We start from the raw sequence: 22509 nt of genomic DNA on the forward strand, positions 1-22509 counted from the left end.
TACTATTTGTCCCCCATGCCTGCAAAACAAACAGAAAAACTTGTCAACCCTGGTCTATGCTAATAGGCATAGAGGGGGAAGAAATCACCAAATCAGTGGCTACATGTCATGTGGTTGTGGCTTTGTTGATTTGCTCCAGTAAAGCGGGCATATTGAAATAGCAGATTTACTGGAGTTACTACCCATTTAAATTTATAATCCATTACATGTTTTTAGGTGTTTTCTGCAGGACACATACTTAAGTTGAGATAAGAATGTAATAGAAATCTCTCCCCTGTATCATTTGAAGTGAGAGTTTGAAGGATTTTACTTTGTTCTTTCTACCATAATAGTCCTCATTCTATATGTGAAGGGACCAACAGGGATTCCCCAACGGTTGCTTTTGTGTCTGTTTTACTGTAGATTCTGGATATAAGGAGATATAGTGCGGGAGCCACTGGGCTCAAACTCCGCTTACCACCTCACTGTCAGTAATCCAGTCGAGCACAGTGGCATTAGAATCCCCTCAGAGCCAATGCTCAGTAGTCCTCCAAAATTGGTTAATTGACTTCCCTGAGTACACACTCAGCCTGGAAAATGACTACAGGTGCTTCTGGTGAAGGCTAGAAAGAACGCCTAACAATGTGAAGTTTGGGCATTGTAGTTGGTGACTGACTCAGGTCATGGAATTGGATGAGGGATGATGAGTGAGTCTTGATTTGCGTTAGCTCTGAAAAGTTTGCTCTCTGAACACGATATCAAGTTTTTTAAAAACACTTTTAAGAAGCCTTTATCAGCCAATTTTCTATGGCCTTAGGGACAGCCATTGCCAGAGATCTTTCTGTGTCAAACCTGATTACTGCTCTGGCAGTGCTGCCAATAATGGCACCACATATAATGGTTAAGTGTCAGTAATTGGCCTCTATCACTCCTGGAATGACGGAATTTTTCCCATTATGTTCATGGAATTTCAGTGGTTTCATCTTCCTTTGGTATCCCTGTTTTGCAGAGCACCACTGCAGAGCCAGGTTGTTTTTCTCAAAGCCTTGGTGAAGGGAGTAGTCTCTGGCCCCTCCCAGGGTACACATAATAAATCTCTTCCAGTATGCCTATCACCATCGTTCTTTGGATACCTTCCTCTAGACCAACGGTCAGTTAATTTGTTCTTTAAAGGGACAGATAGTAAATATTTTAGGATTTGCTGGTCATATGTAGTCTTTACATTTTTTTCCATGTGTGTAAAAAACAAGAGTAAGTTTTTCTAACTTTGGTCTCAGTACCTTTTTACACACTCAAAAATTATTGAGGACTGCAGTTATTTTTTATATGGATTATATCTATCAATATTTTCTGTATGAGAAATTAAAACAAATTTAAAAATGTTTAGTCATTTTAAAATAATAAATCTACGTGTTAGCATAAGTAAGATTTTTTAATGAAAACTTGCCTACGGTGAAAATTAATGAGACAAGTTGCATTGTTTTATATATTTGCAAATCTGTGTTTGGCTTAGTGGGTTCTCATTGCTACTTCTGCATCCAATCTATTGTAGTATATTTTGCTCGAAGTATATGGAAAATCCAATCTTTTACTTATATGGACTTGGAAAGAGAGGTGTGTCTAAGTTGCTTTTTCAGATAATTGTGGATATTTTTCCTTGACACTAAGTCAGAATGCAACAAATGATCATTTCTTTTTCATTGTGGAATATAAATCCTTGTCAGTGGATTTTTTTATACTCTTTATGCTAATATCCATTGAACTATGTTGCACTTTGAATGGATATTTTACCCATGCATGATTTTATAGCCCAGTGAATTGGTCATTTGAAAAACACTGGTTCACCGAGTAATGCAGATTTTGCATATGTTGACATGTTTTATTAACAGATAAATCACTTTTGTAAAACATACATACAGATTTTATATGAAAGACCTTAGGTACTGGGAAGCTCTCAAGCTCATAGTGGTAGATAGAAGTTTTCTAAATTTTAATTTCTTTTGAAAGAGTCACATTTTATCATTGGTAACAAATTCTGTCAGTTTATTAAAATAACAGGCTCACATTGATCATTTTTGAGAAAATATGTATGAAAAATCCAAGTCTAAACAACCACAGGTTGTCATTTTTCAAATAGAAAGTATAGCATGAAAAAGCAGCTAGTTCAGCACACAGCTAAAACAGTTGTACAAGTACTTTCCCATGAGACAAACATACTTTGTAAGTGGCAGAAGTGCTTTATGTGTACTTGTCATTTTTTCACACTATTTAAAAAAATTATATTCAATTGTCAGAATTCAATAATATTAATAATTTTTTCTACATCAAGGTCATTCCAAAATACACTTGCCGCCTTTTTCATTTTGAGTACCTTGAAGTAAAGATATGATGACTCCAAGTACAGTTTGGTGTTACTATCTTTTAATTTATGTTAGGGTGTCAGCGGTTTTATCATCTGTGCATATGTCACCAAGGTATAAAGGCAAATACAGTATCATCTTAGTGTTATTATGAAAATAGTTTTGACCTTATCTATCTCCCAAAAGTGTTCTAATTACCCCCAGGGTTCTGTGGATTGATCATACTTTGAGACTCATGAATCTAGAGAATGGTTGACAAATTTCTTTAAAGGGCCACACGGTAAATATCTTAGGCTTTATGGGCCAGATGGTCTCTATCTAAGCCGAGCTACTCAGCTTTGCTGTCAAGAGAAGAGTGAAACAACATAAATGGGTGGGGCTATAACCCACTAAAACTTTAATAACACAAACAGATAACAGGCTGGATCTGGCCTGCAGGCCATTGATTGCCTACCTGTGGTACAGATGATCTCATTTTGACATTTTTGTTTAACGTCCATTGGGTCCCGGTTTCAGGCAGTCAGCCTAGCAAAGTTAATTGCTAACATTCGGCGTTGTTTGTCGTTCTTGTGCTTTCATTGGATCTATTCCCATATATACTTCCTATAAGTGAAAAATCTTGCAATTGCAGTACCTCTTTGGTTAGATTTTTAACTCCCCTGGAACCTGAGGATTTGAAAGTAGCAATGGGTCTGGAAGTAATGAAATGGTGGGAGAGGTTGTTGAGAAGAAGGATCAACTTGTTGAGAAGGGAACTTCAGGTAAGGTGACACTAATCTCCACAGATAAGGGAGAAGAGGCTGCTGCTGGTAAGGGAGTTTGGTGGGATTTGGAGAGACAGCTGGGACATCTCCAAAACCTTGCCTTTTTTAGTCACTTGATCCCAGACAACTACAGGTGTCAGCTATTTTGCCATAGTCTGCCAGAGTTCCATTTTACACTGGTGGTGAGGCCACTGCTGCCTTCAGATCGAAGCAGATCAGAGAATTCCAGATTCCTATCTTTATAGTTTTTTCCTCTAGGATCATATTTGTATCTGTCTGGATTGAGCTTAAAGAATAGAACCTGTTGTAAGTATTTCAGGAATAAAGGATCTAATATTAGAAGTCAAATGAGCTTTGGGAGAACTGGGCAATGGGGGTGAAGGGTAAGAGAGTGAAAGTCCTGGAAATATCTAGGTTCAAAGTCATCTGAAGCACTGACGTTGATGACTAATCAGGAAACTGCTACAATTTTTAGGACTTTTACCAATTAACTGTTGAAACACCAATGCAGAAGAAGTTACTTAGAAACCTCTTCTGAATCTTAAGTTGCCCACATGTCTGAGCACAGCCACCTCTGGAGAATGATGGACTTTCTCTTCAGCATTCCAGATTTTGTGTGGTATCTTTCATTGACAAATTTCAACCCCCAGAACTTCCTGGGAATTCTGAATATAGTTATCAGCTTCTCTGCCTTACAGAGGAAAAACTCCCACAAGTCAAAGAAAAAACAGATCAAACAATCCATTAGAAAAATGAGCAAAGGATATGAATAGACAGATTAAGCAAAAAAAAACCAGACTTTCAGAAACAGCCCAAAGGGAAGCAAGTGTGGTCAGTAATATTGTGGTCGGTTTACTCAGTGACACAGTGAGTGAGTGGGGTGATCACATCATAAAGTATAAAAAATGTGATGTACACGTGAAACTAATATAACCAATATGAGATCGTATACTAGCTATACTTAACTAAAAAATAAAAGTGTGAATAGCCTATATGCAAATAGCTGTTCAGTCTACTTGAGATTAAGGAAATGTAAAATTAAAATAACATATAACTGGGAAAGATAAATCGATAGCATGCATTAGTTTTGAGAATTTAGAGGAAAGAGCTTTCTCATACATCCGTGTACAAAAAAAAAATGCAAATGTGTGTGGTTTGCATATATCTGAAAATCTACTTACTACACTTTTCACAGCCATGCTTCCAGGGGTACTTGATATGGATCTAGGGAAGTACAGCAGCATTTGAATTTTTAAATTTTAATCTAATTTTTTAATCTCAAGAGATGAGTTTAAAAAAAACTCAAGATAAAAAAGTAATTGTTTACTAGGCCCAAATCTAATATAGTCAGTGGTAAGAGAATTCTAGCATCAAGACAGTCTAGTTTGTATTCAGTGCAGATTTCCTAGTTACTAGAAATCCTGGGTATAATAGAACCTTTTGCTATACACATAGTTTATTAATGGTGGGGAAACGCAACTAAAGATGCTTTATTTCAAGTTCCATGTATAATAGTGTAGAAGTTTTCAACTAGTAACAAATGTATCAGCTTTTTAAATTTAATTTCCAGGCCTTTTTATGGTATTAAATATATGAAAGGTAGAGTTGTGTAATTTTTCCTTTTTTCGAGAATAGGGCAGCCTTTATTGATAAAGTATCATCTAAAACTGAGTAAGTGCACATATAAAAAAATCAATTGGCCTAGTTGCTCAAGTAATTTGGGAATATTTACTAACATGGGGTGACTTTTCCTGTGACTTAGCAAATTCTAATACCTTGTATGTAATTATCTACTTCTTGGACAAACTTAGATATAAAGGATTATTAGGTTGAAAGTAGATAAGAGTAACTTCTATTCCGGCAATTATAATAGTGATACTTGTGTTCATACTTTTCTCCTTGCATTGCCCTCTTCTGTTATCTGGTGCTTTGTCAGCAACCCCAAAGGGGTTAGCAGGTTTTGAGGAAAATGAATATGAATTCAGGAATATGTAGATTCGCTGTGTGTGAACATTTAAGTTCAGCTTTAGTTTTGTGTCATTTATCCATTAGCTAACAAAATGAGCTCAAACCTATATAAATATTGGAAAACTTTTCAACATATATAATCTTCAGATTTTTACCTCTCAGTTATCATGTAGTTTGGCAGTTGTAGGAATAGTAAAACTGAAATTTGAAGCTGAGCTCTTGAGAGGTATATTGATTTTTATATTGAAAACATTACTATTTGTAGGTAGAAGCAGATACAGTCATTCAGCCATGTTGGCGTTTGAGAGTTTATAATCTATGAAACTTTTCTGTTTTACTTGTTCACTTTCCTTTGGTAGATAAAAAGAAGAGGATTTGCATATTTTTAACACCAGTTAACTACTGTTAGGTTTAAGGAAGATCTATAGCCTTTCTGATGTCAACTAGCTACAATATTTGATACATTTGGGGTAACATCTACAATTTTGAAAAAAATATTAATACTTTTATTTAACGTTCAAGTTCTGCCATTGAATCCACCAGAGAAGATTCTTCAAGCCTAGTTGCTGAACTTCAAGAAAAGCTTCAGGAAGAAAAAGCTAAGTTTCTAGAACAACTTGAAGAGCAAGAGAAAAAAAAGAATGAAGAAATGCAAAATGTTCGAACATCTTTGATTGCTGAACAACAGGTATGTTCTGCCCCCATTTCATTATTTTAAGCTAAAGTAAGTAAACATAAATTAGCAAATATAATTTCTTTGTGCAATTGATGATTTCTTATAAGGTCATTATGCGATATAGGTAAGTTCAAATGAAAATTGAGCTTTTCTAATTTCTAACTACCTATGTTATCTTGTATACATCATTTAACCTCTTTAAAACTCAGATTAGTTTTATTGCAAAATGAAAGGATTAATACTAATACTTAGATATTAAACTCCAACATTTTCTAAATTACGTGCTGATCAGTACACATTTTTTGCATTTTCTATAATTCTTATGCATATGATAGACTGTTGGTATATTACAGTTGACTTTTGTTGAATATTGCTGATTTACTTACCGATCACGGGTGAGTGGTAAATCTTGTGAAGTAAGTAGAGGCCAGACCATTAAGGACTATAACATGCATTGTCAAGGAGTTTGTACTTCACCTGCGGTTCTGGACAGCAGTTGAAGAGGAAATAAAGGAATGACACAATTGGGTTACACTTAATAAAGATTGCTCCCTAGGATGTGGAGTAGAGGACTGCAAGACCTGGGCACATGTAGGAGCAGTCAGGTGTCTGCTGCTGTAATTCAGGCCAGGGGTAATATCTATGTACCTTTTGTATCCCGAGGAATACTTTTCTGGAACTGATTCACATGTTATAGCTGATAAACACATTTAATATGTGTTGTTTTCCTTTTCCTAAAATGGTATTTTTAAATTATATTTTTAGAATTTTAAAAAAAGGCAATCAGGGAACAGAAAGAAAATACGGAAATGTTGCTCAAAACTCTTGGGAACTTTATTTTTTAAGACCTGAGGAAAGAAAGAAGAGCCTGAAATAGAGGAATGAGAAAGTGTAACCAAAAAAAGGCTTCACGGAAAACAAGGAAATTGATATGTCTGTTATTTAAAAATCTGACTCTGTACATACCTTTTTATTTTGCATGATTCATTATGTATAAAATAGATCTTTTACTGTCTTGCCTTTTTCTCTGTATGCTCCTTTGTTAGCATTGGTACTTCTAGATTTACAAAATTAAGGGATGAATTAGCTGACTGAAACCAAAATTATAATATTGGCAGCTATCTCATTTAAATTTAGTTCTTATTTTAAGGCTTCTTTTAATATTTGTAAAATGAGATGAGGAGAGATGCCTTCCAAAGTATCTTCCAATTTAAAATAGTCGATGTTAAGTTGTAGTAATTGAAGTTGATTTGTGACTACTTTTATATGGGTGACTTGAACTTAGTTGGTTCTTAACTACCCTGGATTCTAATATGTTTATTATAAATTATGTTAATTTTTCTAAAAATCTGTTTCATATTACAGAAACAGTAAAGATCATGAAAATAAATAAAATGACTAGTATACTTCATAAATGTTTATTAATTTTCTGTACATGAATAATATGTATAGAAACAGCTTAATACAAACACATATCATGAATATACCTTTTGAGGGATCTTCCCTCATGCTTTCTGGCTAGAAAGGACATTTAACTCAATATTTAATTCACTAATTTTGATCTAAAAATGCCATATTCTTGTTAAATCTCCCTGTTACCAGTATTATTGGCATTTTGCATTGATTAAAGGATCATAGACTCTTAATTTTGGAATTGGAAATTCTGGGAAGATAGAAAAAGTCAATTTAGATACTTTCATTATCTATTGCTCTTAAGTTTCAAGAACTTAATGGAGATCTTATAATTACGTTTTTGACAATTCAGCCATCTTTATAAAAGAAATGGTACAGTTAGATCTATGCAAGCATTTGGATACATGAGCTTCACACTAAGAAAGTTTTTATAAAAGTTGAGGAGTAACAAGTGTAGCCATTATAAAGCAGAGGTGCAGTGTCCATTACAAATAACCAGATAAGAGATGGAGATGAGTTAAAGTCATCTCAGAAATATTATTATTGCAATTCAGATTTAACTAAAAACAAAGAAGAGTCCCGAAGCAGGAAGATTACTAAAAAAAAAAAAAAAAAAAGGAAAGTGTATAACAACACCTGCTAATTTATTGACCATTTTTCTTTCTTTCCCCCAAATTTTAAAATCATTTGCTATTGCTCTTTTCCTCTGACAATAAATATGTGGTCAATAATGATATCTTAATATGGAATTAGGAAAATATAATAATGTTTTATTTACCACAGTATAGCATTTCTATTTAAAAATAAATGTAATTTGTAAATTGCACTTTATTTTCTCCACATGTAAATGCACCATTTCAAAATATTTGCAAGTTTATTTTCTTTAGCTCTAGCTGCTATGTGCATGCAGATAATTTAAGTACTCATCTTTCTGTCGTTCCAGACCAATTTTAACACTGTTTTAACAAGAGAGAAAATGAGAAAAGAAAACATAATCAATGATCTTAATGATAAGTTGAAAAGTACAATGCAACAGCAAGAGCGAGATAAAGGTTAGCAATACTTTGTAATACGATATTTTGAATTCTTTTTTAAAACTAAAAAAAATTATTTGAAATGTTTTGTAATGCTTATTTCAACTTGGGGTATCCTTCAGATTTGATAGAGTCTCTATCTGAAGATCGAGCTCGATTGCTTGAAGAAAAGAAAAAACTTGAAGAAGAGGTCAGTAAGTTGCGTGGTAGCAGTTTTGTTCCATCAGCATTTGTAGCTACAGCCCCAGAACTTTATGGAGCTTGTGCGCCTGAACTCCCAGGTGAAACAGAAAGATCGGCCATAGAAACCCAAGAGGAAGGAAGAGTGGATTCGGCAATGGAGACAAGCATGATGTCTGTACAGTAAGTACACCTGTCTTCAACTGTCTTAAGCAATACAGGCTTTTAAACCACCATTGCATTTCTGTAAGATAAAATTTCTGAAGATAGGAAATATATTTAGCACTACTGGTTGTCCATAGCACATATATCTTAGAGTTATGATATTTTAATTCTTTAACCTATAAGTATGAGGAATATTTTAACAGTACTGATTCTGTGTCTGTATGAATCACTTTGGCATGTTTTCATACTATATATGTGCAAAATGTTTCTTAGGCTGCCAGGATAAGTATCACTGCAGTAGTGTTAAACTATTCTTATTTAGAGGGAGTGATTAAACTTTGATGTTTGTTACCTAGGAGGAAAAAGCATTACTGTAGTAATGAATATATTCATTTTGGTGAAAGTGTATTGGGTGAAAGAATGCAGAATAGTTTTTTGAAACTTAAAAATATATATAGTTTTCTGTTTAGTTCAAAAGAAACGAGTAGAAACTGGTTAAATTGAGTCCTGGAAAAGTATGAGGCTTAAGAACGTATGTGAAAAACAGAACAAATAAATGTAACTTATTTAAAAAGGCAGAGCATAAACACATAAAGAGACCATGGTATTAGAAAACATAAATGACAGAAATAAGTCCAAATGTATGTGAAAAAGTAAACCAACCTATCAACAAAAAACCGTCAGGGGAAAAAAGCATTTAATTGCATTCTGTGTACAAGAGAAACATCTAAAGAAAAATGATACAGAATATTTAATGTAATGTGATTGAGAATGATATAAAAGGCAAATAATAATGAAAAAATACCCAAGCGACCTAATGCAAAGGTTTTAAAAAATTAAAGAGGAAATTTCATATATGGAGAAGGCATAGTTCACCATAAGTAATTAGTTGTTAATTAGTGCTTAAAAATGTGACTTTGATCAGTTTTCTGTGAATCAAAAATGGTTTGTATGAATCAAAAAACTAAAATGAGAACTTTTTAGAGCCACAGTTAGGGTATGATACTTCTTGCTCTCAGGAAACAATGAAGTAAATACTAAATAAAGCAATAGAAAAATAGTTAAAATTATCAACAAAGGTCTCAGAGTTCTAAATATTAATATAATTCAGTCCACTGAACACAAACAATAATATTAAAACTAACAAAAATAGAAGTTTATATGGAAATTTGAATACCTATATATTCACATCTGTACATAGACATTGATAGGAAAATGAAAATTGAGCTAATAAAGACTAAACAAATATCAGAAATGAGAGATACAATTAAAGTGCTACACTGAGAGAACTATATAACCTAAAGAACATTCATTAAAAGAAATTACTAAAAATAAATGAGCTTTAATAAAATGATTAAATAAAAAGGTACCAATAAATTATGGAATGAATAAAATCATAACCATGAGTATAGTTTTATTTATTTTATTTCATTTATTTATTTATTTATTTTTTAGAGAATTTTTATAAGAGTTTATTTGAGACAAACTGATGACGTATGCTGGGGAGCAAGATCTCAAATGCCCCCACATATGGTTTTAATAATAGAGACTAAGATATTGGTTAATCTCGCTTGTGAATATAGATGTAAAAAATCCTGAAGACAATTTTATCATATTTAATAACCATGGAGTACGAAGATGATACATTTAGCATGACTCAATGAAATATTTCAGGAATGCAATAATAATAGTTAAACGTTAGAATATCTCTCAATGTAAACGTATTTACTGATCATATGAGAAGGAATTATATGGTCATCTCAGTAGATACAGAAATGGCAATTGATAAAAATTCAGTGCTTGTTAATTTAAAATAATATTTTTTAAAAACCTTAGCAAACCAGAAATAGAGAGGAATTCTTATTTTGAGGGTATATATGAGACACATATAGCAAACATCATATTTAATGTTGAAATATATAGATGTATTTTCCATAATTTAGAAAGAATGAAAGATGCCATCCGTTACCATCACTATTCAGTGCGACAGTATAATAAACAATAAATATTGGCAAGTAAAGGCTGAACTGCATTGTTTCAAGATAATATTCTTTTCAAACCACAAAGACCTAACAAAACTATTAGAAATAATAAGACTACATCAAAGTATAGGTCAAAGATGTATCAAAAGAAGAGCGGTTCGCATATTGACCAGCAAAAGCTGATTTGTATATATACATAAAAGATTCCAAAAAATATTCAAGGAAATGATTTGTTAGTAATGAATTTAACAAAAACTGTATAAGACCCTTTTGGAGAAAACTACAGAATTTTATGAAAGATATTAAAAGGCATGAAAGTTAATGATGGATGGAAATACAGTATTGTAAAGATACCATTTTCTTATCAGATTTATTCAGTTATTTATTCTATTCCCAATTAAAATTCATATAGAAAAATAAACATGCAAAAATAGTTGATAACAATTTTTTTAAAAAAGCACTACGTAGGAATTTATATTGCTAGGTATTAAGATATAGTCTTAAGTTATGTAGATAATAATTAAGCCAGCATATTTTTTGGTAAAGTCACAAGTAAATAGATTACTAGGATTGGTAGTCTTGAAATAAACCCATGGTCATATGAAAATATAATTATGGCATTTTAAATCAGTTTGGAAAAAGAAATGAGACATTGGAGTAATTAGTTACCCATTGGTGGAGGTTAAACCATATTTTACAGTAGATACCAAAAAATATTACAGCTATATGAAAGACTAAAAATGTTATTAACTTATAGAATTTCTTAAAATAGAAGACTAAATGTGGAGTAGGGAAGTACAAAGTATCAAACATTTAAGTAATCAGCGCTAGTTCTTCATAATCTTTTCCAAAAAAAAGAAGAGGAGAGAACTCAATATATTCTTTGATATCAATATTACGCCGATACCAGAATCAAAATATATCTCAAGAAAAGAATATCAGTACCTTTCAATCTAATCTCTCTGTCTCTGTCTCTTTCTGTCTCTGTCTCTCTCTCACACACACATTTTTGAAATTAGATAGTTTTAATTCCTTGGTTGTGATGATATCATGGGTTATATGCATATGTCCAAACTCATCAAGATGTATACATTAAATATGTACAGGTTTTGCATATCAGTTATAGCTCAGTAGAGCTAAAAAGGAAAAAACAAGGTTAGGGCTAGTAATGCAAACTTGGTGCTTTCTTGATTGCTTTTCATATGGGCTGGGTTTCCATCTGTTTTAACCTAATTTAGAAATCTCCCTTAATTTTCTATTTGTTTTTCTAAAATTATAGAACAAAACTGTTCGTTTTAGAATTAGAAACACTAGATTAGTACAGTCATCTTAAATGAGCAACACCAAAATTACCATTAAATTTCTTAGAAATTAAAATCTTGGGATTCATGTTGTCCTACTGAATCAGAAACTCCACATCAATAAATTCATTTCTGTATTTAAAAAATATTTTTTATAACTATAGATACAGATATTCTCAATAAAATACTAATAAACTGAATCCAGCAATATGCAAAAGAGATGCATACTGGATTTATTGCAGCAATACAAGTTGGTTTAATATCTGAAAATCAATATATGTAATAAACCATATCAATATCAATGGATAAAGAGAAAGCATTTTACAGAATACAGCAGCCTTTCATTATAAAAACATTTACAAACTAGGAATTGAAGAGAACTTCCTCAGCCTAATAAAATGCATCTGTGAAAACTCACAACTAAGATTGTACTTAATGGTGAAAAGACTGAATGCTTTTCTCCTAAAATCAAGAAAAAGGTTATCTACTCTTGCTGTGACAGCTGGACATAGAAAAGAATGAATTGGTTCTTTACCATACAATACAAATAAACTTAAATGGATCATAGACTTAAAATGTAAAAGCTAAAGTTATAAAACTCTTATCGGAGTAAATCTTTGTGACTTTAGATTAGTCTGAGTCTCTTCCTATAAGAATTAACATTTAGAAGAAGATACAGTTCCTGCTTTTAGTCATTACTTAAAATATAATTGAGCAGTTATACCTGCAGAAGAATTTAAAAGCCCTATACTGCAGCTAATACCTCAGAAATACAAAGAATCATAAGAATCCCCTATGAACAGTTAGTTATAAGCCAACAAATTGGGCAACCTAGAAGAAATGGATAAATTCCTAGAAACATGCAACCTTCCAAGACAGAATAATGAAGAAATAGAAAATTCAAACAGACCAATTACTAGTAAGGAGATTGGATCAATAATCAAAAACCTCCCCACAAAGAAAAATCCAGGACCAAATAGCTTTACAGGTGAGTTCTACCAAATATTATTTAAAAAAGATCTAATACCAAACTTCTGAAATGCTTCAAAAACATAATAAAGAACACTACCAAACTCATTTTATGAGGCCAGTATTACTCTGATACCAAAGCCTGACAATAACACTATGAGAAGAGAAAATTTTAGGCCATTATTTCAGTTGAACATAGATGCAGAAATCCTCTTTAAAATATTAGTCAATTGAATTAAACCACACATAAAAGGGTCATGCATCATGATCAATTGAGATTTACTCCAGGGATATAGGATGGTTCAACATCTACAAATCAATCAGTGACATATCACATTAACAAAGGGTAAAAATTATGTAATCATCTCAGTAGACATAGAAAAAAGTATTCGGCAAACTTCAGCATCACCATAGTATACTGGAAGTCCTAACCAGAGCAATTAGACAAGAAAAGTAAATAAAAGGCATCCAAATTAGAAAAGAAGAAGTAAAATTTGTAGATGACATGACATTATATATAAAAAACCCTAAAGACTCTACCAGGAAGCCATTAAAACTAGAATAAATGCATTCAGTCAATTTGTAAGTTACAAAATCAATATACAGAAATCAGTTGTGTTTCTGTTCACTAACAATAAACTATCTAAAAGAATTTAAGGAAACAATTCTATTTACAGTTGCATCAAAAAGAATAAATATTTAGGAATAAATTTAGCCAAGCAAGGGAAAGATCTGTACACTGAAAATTATAAAAGCCCTATACTGCAGCTAATACCTCAGAAATACAAAGAATCATATTTGTATTTGATGAAAGAAATTGAAGAAAACACAAATAAATGGAAAGATATCCCATGTTCTTGGATTGGAAGAATTAACATCATTAAAATGTCCATACTACCCAAAGCAATATACAGATTCAGTACAGTGTCTGCCAAAATGTCAGTGGCATTGGAATAGAGAAAGAAAAAAGCAGTCTTAAAATTCATATAGATTTATAAAAGACCCTGAATAGCCAAAGCAGTCTTGAGCAAGAACAAGGCTGGAGGTATCACACTTCTTGATTTCAAACTATATTACAGCGTTATAGTAATCAAACAGTATGCTATTGGCATAAAAACAGACAGATAACTCCATGGAACAGAATAGAGAGCCCAGAAAGAAATACCTGCATTTATGGTCAGCTATATTTGATGAGGGAGCCAATAATTGGAAAGGAGAGTTTCTTCAATAAATGATGTTGGGAAAACTGGATAGTCACATGTAAAAGAATGAAACTGAACCTGTCTTATACCATACATAAAAATAAACTCTAAATTGATAAGGACTTGAACATAAAACCTGAAACCATAAAATTTGTCAGAAATATAGGGGATAAGCTCCTTAACATTGGGCTTGGCAGTGATTTTTTTGGATGTTACACAGACAACAAGAAGAACAAACAAGTGGGACTATATTAAACTAAAAAGAAAACCATCAACAAAATGAAAAGTCAACTTATGGAATAGGTTGAGAGAAAATATTTGTAAATCACATATCTTTAAATTGTTAATGTCTGAAATATGTAAAGAACTCACACAACTTAACACACACATACACGCACACACACGCACACACACACCAAAAGCAAGTCGATTAAAAAGTGGGCTAAGGACCTGGATAGATAATTTTTCAAAGAAGACATGCAAATTGCAAGTCAGTATATGAAAAAGTGTTCAACATCACTAATTATTAGGAAAATACAAATCAAAACCACAATGAGACATTAATCATCTCAGACCTGTTAGGATGTGTGTTATCAAAAAGGCAAGAGATAACAAATCAGATAAAACCATAATGAGATACCACCTCACATCTATTAGAATGGCTGTTATCAAAATGCTGGCAAGGATGTGGAGACATGGGAACCCTTGTGCACTGTTGGTGGGAATGTAAACTGATACAGCCATTATAGAAAACAGTATGGAGGCTCCTTAGGAAATTAAAAATAGAACTACCATATGATCCAGCAATCCCATCTCTGGGTATATATCCAAAGGAAATGAAGCCATTATCTCAAAGAGATGTACATCCATGTTCTTTGCAGCATTATTCACAGTAACCAAGATATGAGAACCTCCTAGGTGTTCATGAATGGATAAATGGAGTAAGAAAATTATATATATATATATATATATACACACACACACATACATACACATAATGAATTATTATTTAGCCCTGAGAAAGAAGGAAATCCTGCATTTTGCAGTGATGTGGGTGAACCTGAAGAACATTATGCTAAGTGAAATAAGCCAGACAGAGAGACAAATACTTCATGGTATCTCTAATGATATGTGGAATCTTTTATTTATTTATTTATTTTTTAAGTCAAACTCATAGAAACTGTAGAAAAGTGGTTGCCAGGGACTGGGGATAGGGGAATAGGGAGAGATTGTAAAAGGGTGCAAACTTTCGGTTATAAGATGAACGTATAATATGATGACTGTAGGGGATAACGCGGTATTGTATAGCTGAAATTTGGCCAGTGAGTAGAACTTCAGTGTTGTTCCCCTTTCCCCTCCAAAAAAGGACGAACGTGGTAACTAACTTGAAGGAGGGACTCCTTTCTCTGTACATACATATATCAAACCATCATGTATATACTTTAAGTATCTTACAGTTTTGTCTTTATGCCTCAATAAAAAATAATATAAAACAAAAGCCTGTACACTGTTTTTTTCTTTTTTAATTAGTTTTTGAATATTTTAGTGTGATAGGCAAATCCATACATGGCATAGTGATAGCACATTTTAGCCACTTAGATATACTTTTGAAGACTTGGTTTATTTTTGTAAACTGAAACTACGATCTGTAGCTTACTCAAAGGCATGTAGCATTTTTGTTTTGTTTTGTTTATAAGTTTGAAGAACTACTACACTATCGCTAACATGTTTTCACACATAGGAAGAAGAGTGGTTTTAATTCCTGGGGGGAAAATCTTGAAATGTAAAAGACATTATTCTAAAAAATGCATGTACAAAATGTTTTGCTTATAGTTCCAAAAGGTTTATAGGTCTAAGTTCAAGACTTCTGGTACAAATACACACTATTGAAATGTACCCTAATTTAAACAGGCTGCTTTTTTAAAAATTTAACGTAGATTCTTAATTTTAAAGTGCTTTGTAGTAATAAACTTCTAAAATGTTATTGAAGAATATAAAGTCTAGAATTTTAAAAGACTTAAACTAAAATCAATCTCTCTTAGAGAAAATATCCATATGCTATCTGAAGAAAAACAGAGGATAATGCTGTTAGAACGAGTAAGTAAATTATTTTCTTGAAGTACAGTGTTTAATATGTTCACTCTGGGGATGTAATTAAATAAACCTTATGTTGAAAACATACTCACTTTGTTTTTATAAATTAGATCTTTTTAAAGTTATTTTTGCAGTTAGTATTTTGAGAAGTTGCTAAACAATTGGCGGTATTATTTCAGGCTTCTTATTTGTTATATCTTCCCAATAATTGAAGTCTGTGTTAGAGGAAAGGTTAGTGGTCTTTATAAAATATATGGAACAGAAGTTTTATTCAATAATAGCTCAGAATTCACTAAAACATTATAAGTATGAATTTTACGTATTTCAGAAACAAAGCATTAAATACTAGAATCGGGCATGAATAATGAAAAATTTAATAATGAGGAAAAGTTATGTTCTTTATTAGAGATTAACTGAAATGAACAGGAAAAAAATGACAGGGGTTTTCTTCCAGTTATACTATCAGATAATATGTAATTTTTTATTCAAATTTAATATATCTTTGTTTATAAACCACTTCTCATTCTGTAGGCTTTTAAGATTTTCAGCATTTTTTTTTTTGCTCTTTACAAGCTTAATTGGTAAGAATCTAGTTGAAATCATACAATGGATTCTAGCATGCTTATTTTTTGTTTGTTTATTATTAAAGGCTTACATGATCAGCTACATCAGAATCAACTGGGGTATATGCTGTAACTGCAGATTTCTCCTGTTAGACCAGACATACTAGCAAAGTCTTTGGGGATAGATCTGTTATATTTATTACTTATTTACAAGATTCACAGTTGATATGTTTCTAATTCATGTTAAACTTTGAAACCTTGGCTTAGGTAAATGTACTAAAATTGCGATAATTATCTTTTAAGCCAGTGAATGATTAAAACAATTGGAAAGGATTCATAGAATATTCCCACTAACCTTTGATTCTAGAACTAAATATCAATCTGAAGATTAAGAATATTTTAATAATCATTATGTTTAGATTTGAGTATATATAAGGATAAACCACAGGTATCTATTTTTTTTTTTTTCTACAGACCTTACAATTGAAAGAAGAAGAAAACAAGCGGTTAAATCAAAGACTGGTAAGTTTTTTTCTTGCTCAGTTGATCTTAACATTTAAAAATGTTTTACATTGTATTCCGTTATAAAGATCTTCTATCAGAAGGATATTTGATTTATTTTTAGTGGTTTTCGTTGAGCCATGTTGGTAATTGATGACAAGCGATTCTTAGAGTGATGACTTCAGGTCAGAGATACTGTCTCTGACTATGAACCTGACCAAGTACCTACCTGATATAATTTTAAAGCAGTGAACAAATCAAGACAGTTTTTTCCGATTATTAACAATATATAATCTCATAGGATTTCATAATTAAATGTGTACCATCGAGTTAAGATTCTTAAGTCAGAAATAAGTTAGAGGTACTCTTCATAACTCTTTTGAAGAGTAACATGTTCACTCAAGTGCATAATTAATACATTATATCCTTTCGTGGTTTTTTTTTTTTTTCATACCGAAGGTGTTTGAACCTGACACCTTGCATGAGGTGCACCCCTGTATGGTCTGCTGAATTGTTTTGGCTTTATTCCACCTTGTGAATTTAACCAAGCACTTGTACAGTCATTTTTACAGTCACTCTTACATATTTTAACAAAGCAATTACTTCATTTTTTAAATTCTAATAATTATAATTTACAAGGAAATAGAACAGTTTAAGGTGTGTCTTGTAGGGAAACATCTGCTTTATTTCGTATTTGAACAGCAGAAATTACATATAGTGATTAGATCGTCCGTCAGTCATTAATTTATTACCAAAATAATCTTAAGGCTATTTGATAGTTCTATAAGTAGATCAAACTGTTTTTCAAAAAGACGTCTCAGACATCACTCAGCATTTTGTTTTATGCCCTATCCTCAATGGGATATAAACTCTATTTGGCAAGGGTTTTAGTTCACTGCTGTATTCTTTGCTCCTAGAATGGTAACTGGCACAGTACCTAGTAGATGCTTGGGAAACGTTTATGAATGAAAGAATTTTGTCCTTCAGATCCAAAGAGTACCCCACGCTTCCCCACTCATACTTTCATAATGATTTACAGCTGTATTTACATAGTATTTTCTCAAGTCTAAGCCCTCATTTATAATAAATTTATGAAAAACTTAAGCTTTTTAAAAAATCTAAAAGTTAAATATATTCTGAAAAATAGATGGTGAAACCTGTCTTCACTGGCAGCATAGACCATTTGGATGATTTCAATAATCAGTTGCTCTACACTTTTAGGCCTTTCTATTTATTATTTGTTGTTACTCTTTCTCTTTTGTTTTTAAACACTAATTAAGACCCTGCATTATTCCAGATAATGTTCAGAGGGAACGGAAGAAATTCCGATTATCAAAATTAGATAATAAGCAAGGAGAAATTCATTTATCTTTCATTTATTTCTACAGCTAGGCCTTATGCCTACTCTGCTCGGGAAGTGTAAGTGTCCTTTCGTTATTTAGTGCTTGCTCAGAATAGTGGGTTTTTAGACCGAGGCATATCAGGAGTCGCCTTAGAGGTGAGAGAGGAGAGATTTTAGCAACTCCCAAAACTTTATTCTCCTATCCTCATTTCAGTCATCATAGTATTGTTAGATATTGGGCTTTCGAATAAGATTTTTCTTAAAGAGGTTGTTGGTTGGTTTGTTGTTTTGCCAGAAGGAAAGATTTGAAACTGATGTGTTGTAATTTTCAAAGCCTTCTCGAAAAATGTCAATCTCTATTCCTCTAATAGTTTTAAGATTAAATATGTAATTACAAATAAAATATTCTATATTCAGTTTTTTATTTAGCCAAATTTGATTCAGAAAATAACATAAAGGTAGGTAAATTTGTCCACTGAAAGTAATGTTGAAGGAAAGAAATTATATTAATGAACCATATAACTTTGGACTCTTAAAAGCTGCGACTACAGATGTGAATGTGTGGAAGAAGGTTTTGCCTTAAGGGCCTAATAACTATATGTGGTACTTTAATTTTATAAGTTTTATGAACTGTTCATTTATTTTTAGATGTCTCAAAGCATGTCTTCTGTATCCTCAAGGCATTCGGAAAAGATAGCTATTAGAGAGTAAGTAATTTCATTTATATTTTGTATTTTTTTCTCTGAAAAAAATTTACTGAACTGAATAATATTAAATTGTTAATGAAAATATATTTTAGTGACTATAATCCTTCAAGTATAGGTTTATTGAACTGTTGTAAAAATCTTTTATTGAAAAGCAAGGGGTTTTTTTTAGAGTAATTCAACATTTTTTGAGTCTTTTAAAAATAAAAGTGGGAACAAATAAGAAATGAATTTCAGAACATGGTATGAATGTGCCTTTGTTCTTATTTCCAATCTGTGGATTAAAATTAAATTTTCTTCTAATCTTTCTTTGACAATTATGAAGGACTAATATGACGTTCAGTTAGAAGAGGCCACTAAGCAGAGATGTGAAACCAGAGTTTTGGAAATAAGGTCTTAAAGGTGGCCACTGAGCAAGAGTTTTTTTTTTTTTTTTAATTATTATTTCTAATCATTATTAATTAGAGCCTTTTTGACTCTAGTTCACTTTTCAGCCGGTGCCATCTTTTAAATCTCATTTGTTGCCATAGTCTTTTTTCGTTTTATATTGGAAAGTCTTGATTTTTTAAGTTGCAGCATTTTCTCATTTTTTTCAGACTTCATTTTATTGGTTTGCTAAAAATTCATAATACACTATTAAATTGATTGAACAATTTAGTAGACAATCTTTCTGGGCCAAATTACCCTATTGTCATATATCAGTTTTTGGTGTGGGCTATTTGAAAGGAGGCTCTCTGTAATAAGAAAGAAAAGTATTGTTAGCAGTTCATGAACACTGGTCAGTCTCCTATACCCATTGGTACCGATACAAAAATCAGTAAACTAAATATTTTTTACAGACCCTTTATTTAGTCTTTAATAGATCTGTTAACCAAATTTTGGTTGTCAAATATCAGTGTTTACTTTAACCTCATTCGAATTTTATCTTTTTTCATTGATTTAAAAGGGTGATATCTGTCTTTACCTACCAGCTGTACATCAAATCAAATTAATTTATGGTCTTTCAAAGATTAGAGAGAGATGAGCTTAAAAACAAATTAAAAAACTTCCTCAGAGAGGCCCCATCTACCTTTTTAGATTTTATCTTCTGGTGTTTAGCCAAAGCAGTGCCTACCACATATTGTTGGGTAAGCAACGAGTATTCATAGGATAAACAATTAATGAATAAAAGACTGTTATCATTAGAAGCTTCCCCAGTGATTTTGATGATTTATCAGGTGTAGGACCTACTAAATGAAATTATCTTGATGACTAGGGAATTCAAGGGTAACTTTCAAGGCCTGTTATTATTTCGAACTACATTTCTACAAAAGACTCTGAAGAGACAGACACCACTTAAAGCACGTAGGCACTTATATCATTTCTTTCTTTCCTTGCTCCCTTACTTATTTCAGGCCTTCATTCTAAACTTCCATTGACTTGTTTAAAACTAATTAAGAACATGAACCTACCTCAATTGGTTTTTCCCTCAAATTGAAAAGCAAATATACTTGGAAACTAGAGAAATAGTGTAATTTTTTTATCATTGTGACTAAGTAAGCTTGTGCCCTCAGAAGTCATGTTTCTTATAACATGGAAGGATAGGATGAATATCTTCTTCCTATAACTAGGCGAACTATAGTAGGTGGTTTTTCTACCCTTCATCCAAGCTTTTTTTTTTGTTTTAAAAAACTTTTGGTTTCTGACAGTCGCTGACATCATTCTTTGAACATCTACTATGTATAATCGGCACTTCCATTAGGAGCTGGGTAGAATAAAAAATATATATATCATGTAAATGTGAAAATTAACATTGCATTGATATTTCAATACATAGTTGAACATTACAGAATATGTACTTAAAAGTTTTTAGGATAAGGGTGATAGTAACTTTTTAGAGCAATAAAATGATATTCCTTTATTCAGTTTTCAGGTGGGAGATTTGGTACTCATCATCCTAGATGAACGCCACGACAATTATGTATTATTTACTGTTAGTCCAACCTTATATTTTCTGCATTCAGAGTCCCTGCCTGCCCTGGATCTCCAACCAGGTGAGGGTGGTAAGTGTCACATCTATAACTAAAATAATAAACCTGGAGTGGAAAGAATATATTAAAAGATTTTTCTTTCCTGTTGTCTAATTGTATCAGAATTAAGTCACTGAGAGGAAACTCTACTTTGTTATTTGTTTGTTTTTTCTAAAATCTGCATTATCCAGATTATTTTCCTGGATTCTGTGGACAGTTTAAAACCAGTATAGCGATTGGTCAGATATCTCATACCCTAACAACAGCAGATTTAAATTGTTACAATTTTCATATCAATACAGCCTATTTAAGCTTACATGCTTACTTGTTTATAAAGGCATTATTACCCTTTTTTTGGCAAAAAAAAAATTATACAAAATGTCTTTTGTCTCTTATCCCATATTTCTGCCTTGTTTTTCATTGTTTGTCAATTTTTTTTTAAAAAGGCAGTAAGCTGAATTACAATTATCTATTACTTTTATCTATTACTTTTTAAAAACATCTACCATGTTTAAATAATTTTTTAAAAACTTTGTTGGATGCTTTATTATGAGATGTAGCTGTGGACCAGTGATTGCTGGGTCTGATATACTGAACTATTTTCCCCAATCAGGTATAAATCTTCTAAAATAATTTCTAGACTACTTAATAGTCTAGCCTAAAAGCAGACTCAAAATAATTAGCTTTTCACTGCCACAAGGTATGTTTTCCCCCGACTTTTCCTAGTATCTGTTTTCTTTCCTCAAAATAGGAGAAAAAAGATGGAGAGGGAGGGGATTATTTTTCCAGTTACCTGCTATCGCTATACTGACCAATATGATACAGCAATTTTCTTTGTCAGCTCAATGTAGTTAGTTATCAAGCCATTTAGGGAGGGAAAAGAATATACATTTATGTTCTTCTTGTCTCCCTCTCACATTGATTTTTTTTAACGATGTGTGGTACTTATATTCAGGTCCAGCTCCTATTATTCCCTGTCCCATGACAGGCTTTGTTTGCCTTATAGAAACCATTCTCTGTGTTTCTGTATGGCAGCCTACTGCTTGGCTGTATTCCTCCTCATATCCATTCCTGTGCTCTCATTTGTTTCCATTTGTTTTCTTTTTTCCCCTAGAGTCAAAGAATATAAAATTTCAGATGAAATTGTATTAGGACAAAGTTTTCACATTCAGCCATGATTTTTTTTATTTTAAAAGCCTGTAGGAAAAAAATGTTCACTCCTTAGAAGGAACTATTTAGAAGTTGGCCAAGGTCAGGCTCCTGGAACAGTGGTGAAATCATCATTCAGTGAACAGGAGCCTCT

At 32.2% G+C, this 22509-nt stretch overlaps 1 protein-coding gene across 4 annotated transcripts in view; it reads left to right on the forward strand.

Moving 5' to 3' along the window:
* The window catches only part of RB1CC1 (RB1 inducible coiled-coil 1), a 76900-nt gene that overhangs the window by 49559 nt on the left and 4832 nt on the right, over positions 1-22509 (forward strand). For 2 of the 4 annotated variants that reach the window (XM_039868948.1, XM_039868952.1), the window contains 7 exons: positions 5594-5759; positions 8104-8212; positions 8317-8557; positions 16036-16090; positions 17125-17172; positions 19142-19200; positions 21103-21239. In XM_039868948.1, coding sequence (XP_039724882.1) covers positions 5594-5759; positions 8104-8212; positions 8317-8557; positions 16036-16090; positions 17125-17172; positions 19142-19200; positions 21103-21239 — 815 coding nt within the window. The remainder of the gene's footprint in view (positions 1-5593; positions 5760-8103; positions 8213-8316; positions 8558-16035; positions 16091-17124; positions 17173-19141; positions 19201-21102; positions 21240-22509) is intronic. The other 2 variants (XM_039868949.1, XM_039868951.1) reach the window with 2 other exon arrangements.

The sequence above is a fragment of the Pteropus medius genome, unplaced genomic scaffold, assembly GCF_902729225.1.
Source record: "Pteropus medius unplaced genomic scaffold, Ma_sr-lr_union100, whole genome shotgun sequence".
Classification (NCBI taxonomy): Eukaryota; Metazoa; Chordata; class Mammalia; order Chiroptera; family Pteropodidae; genus Pteropus; species Pteropus medius.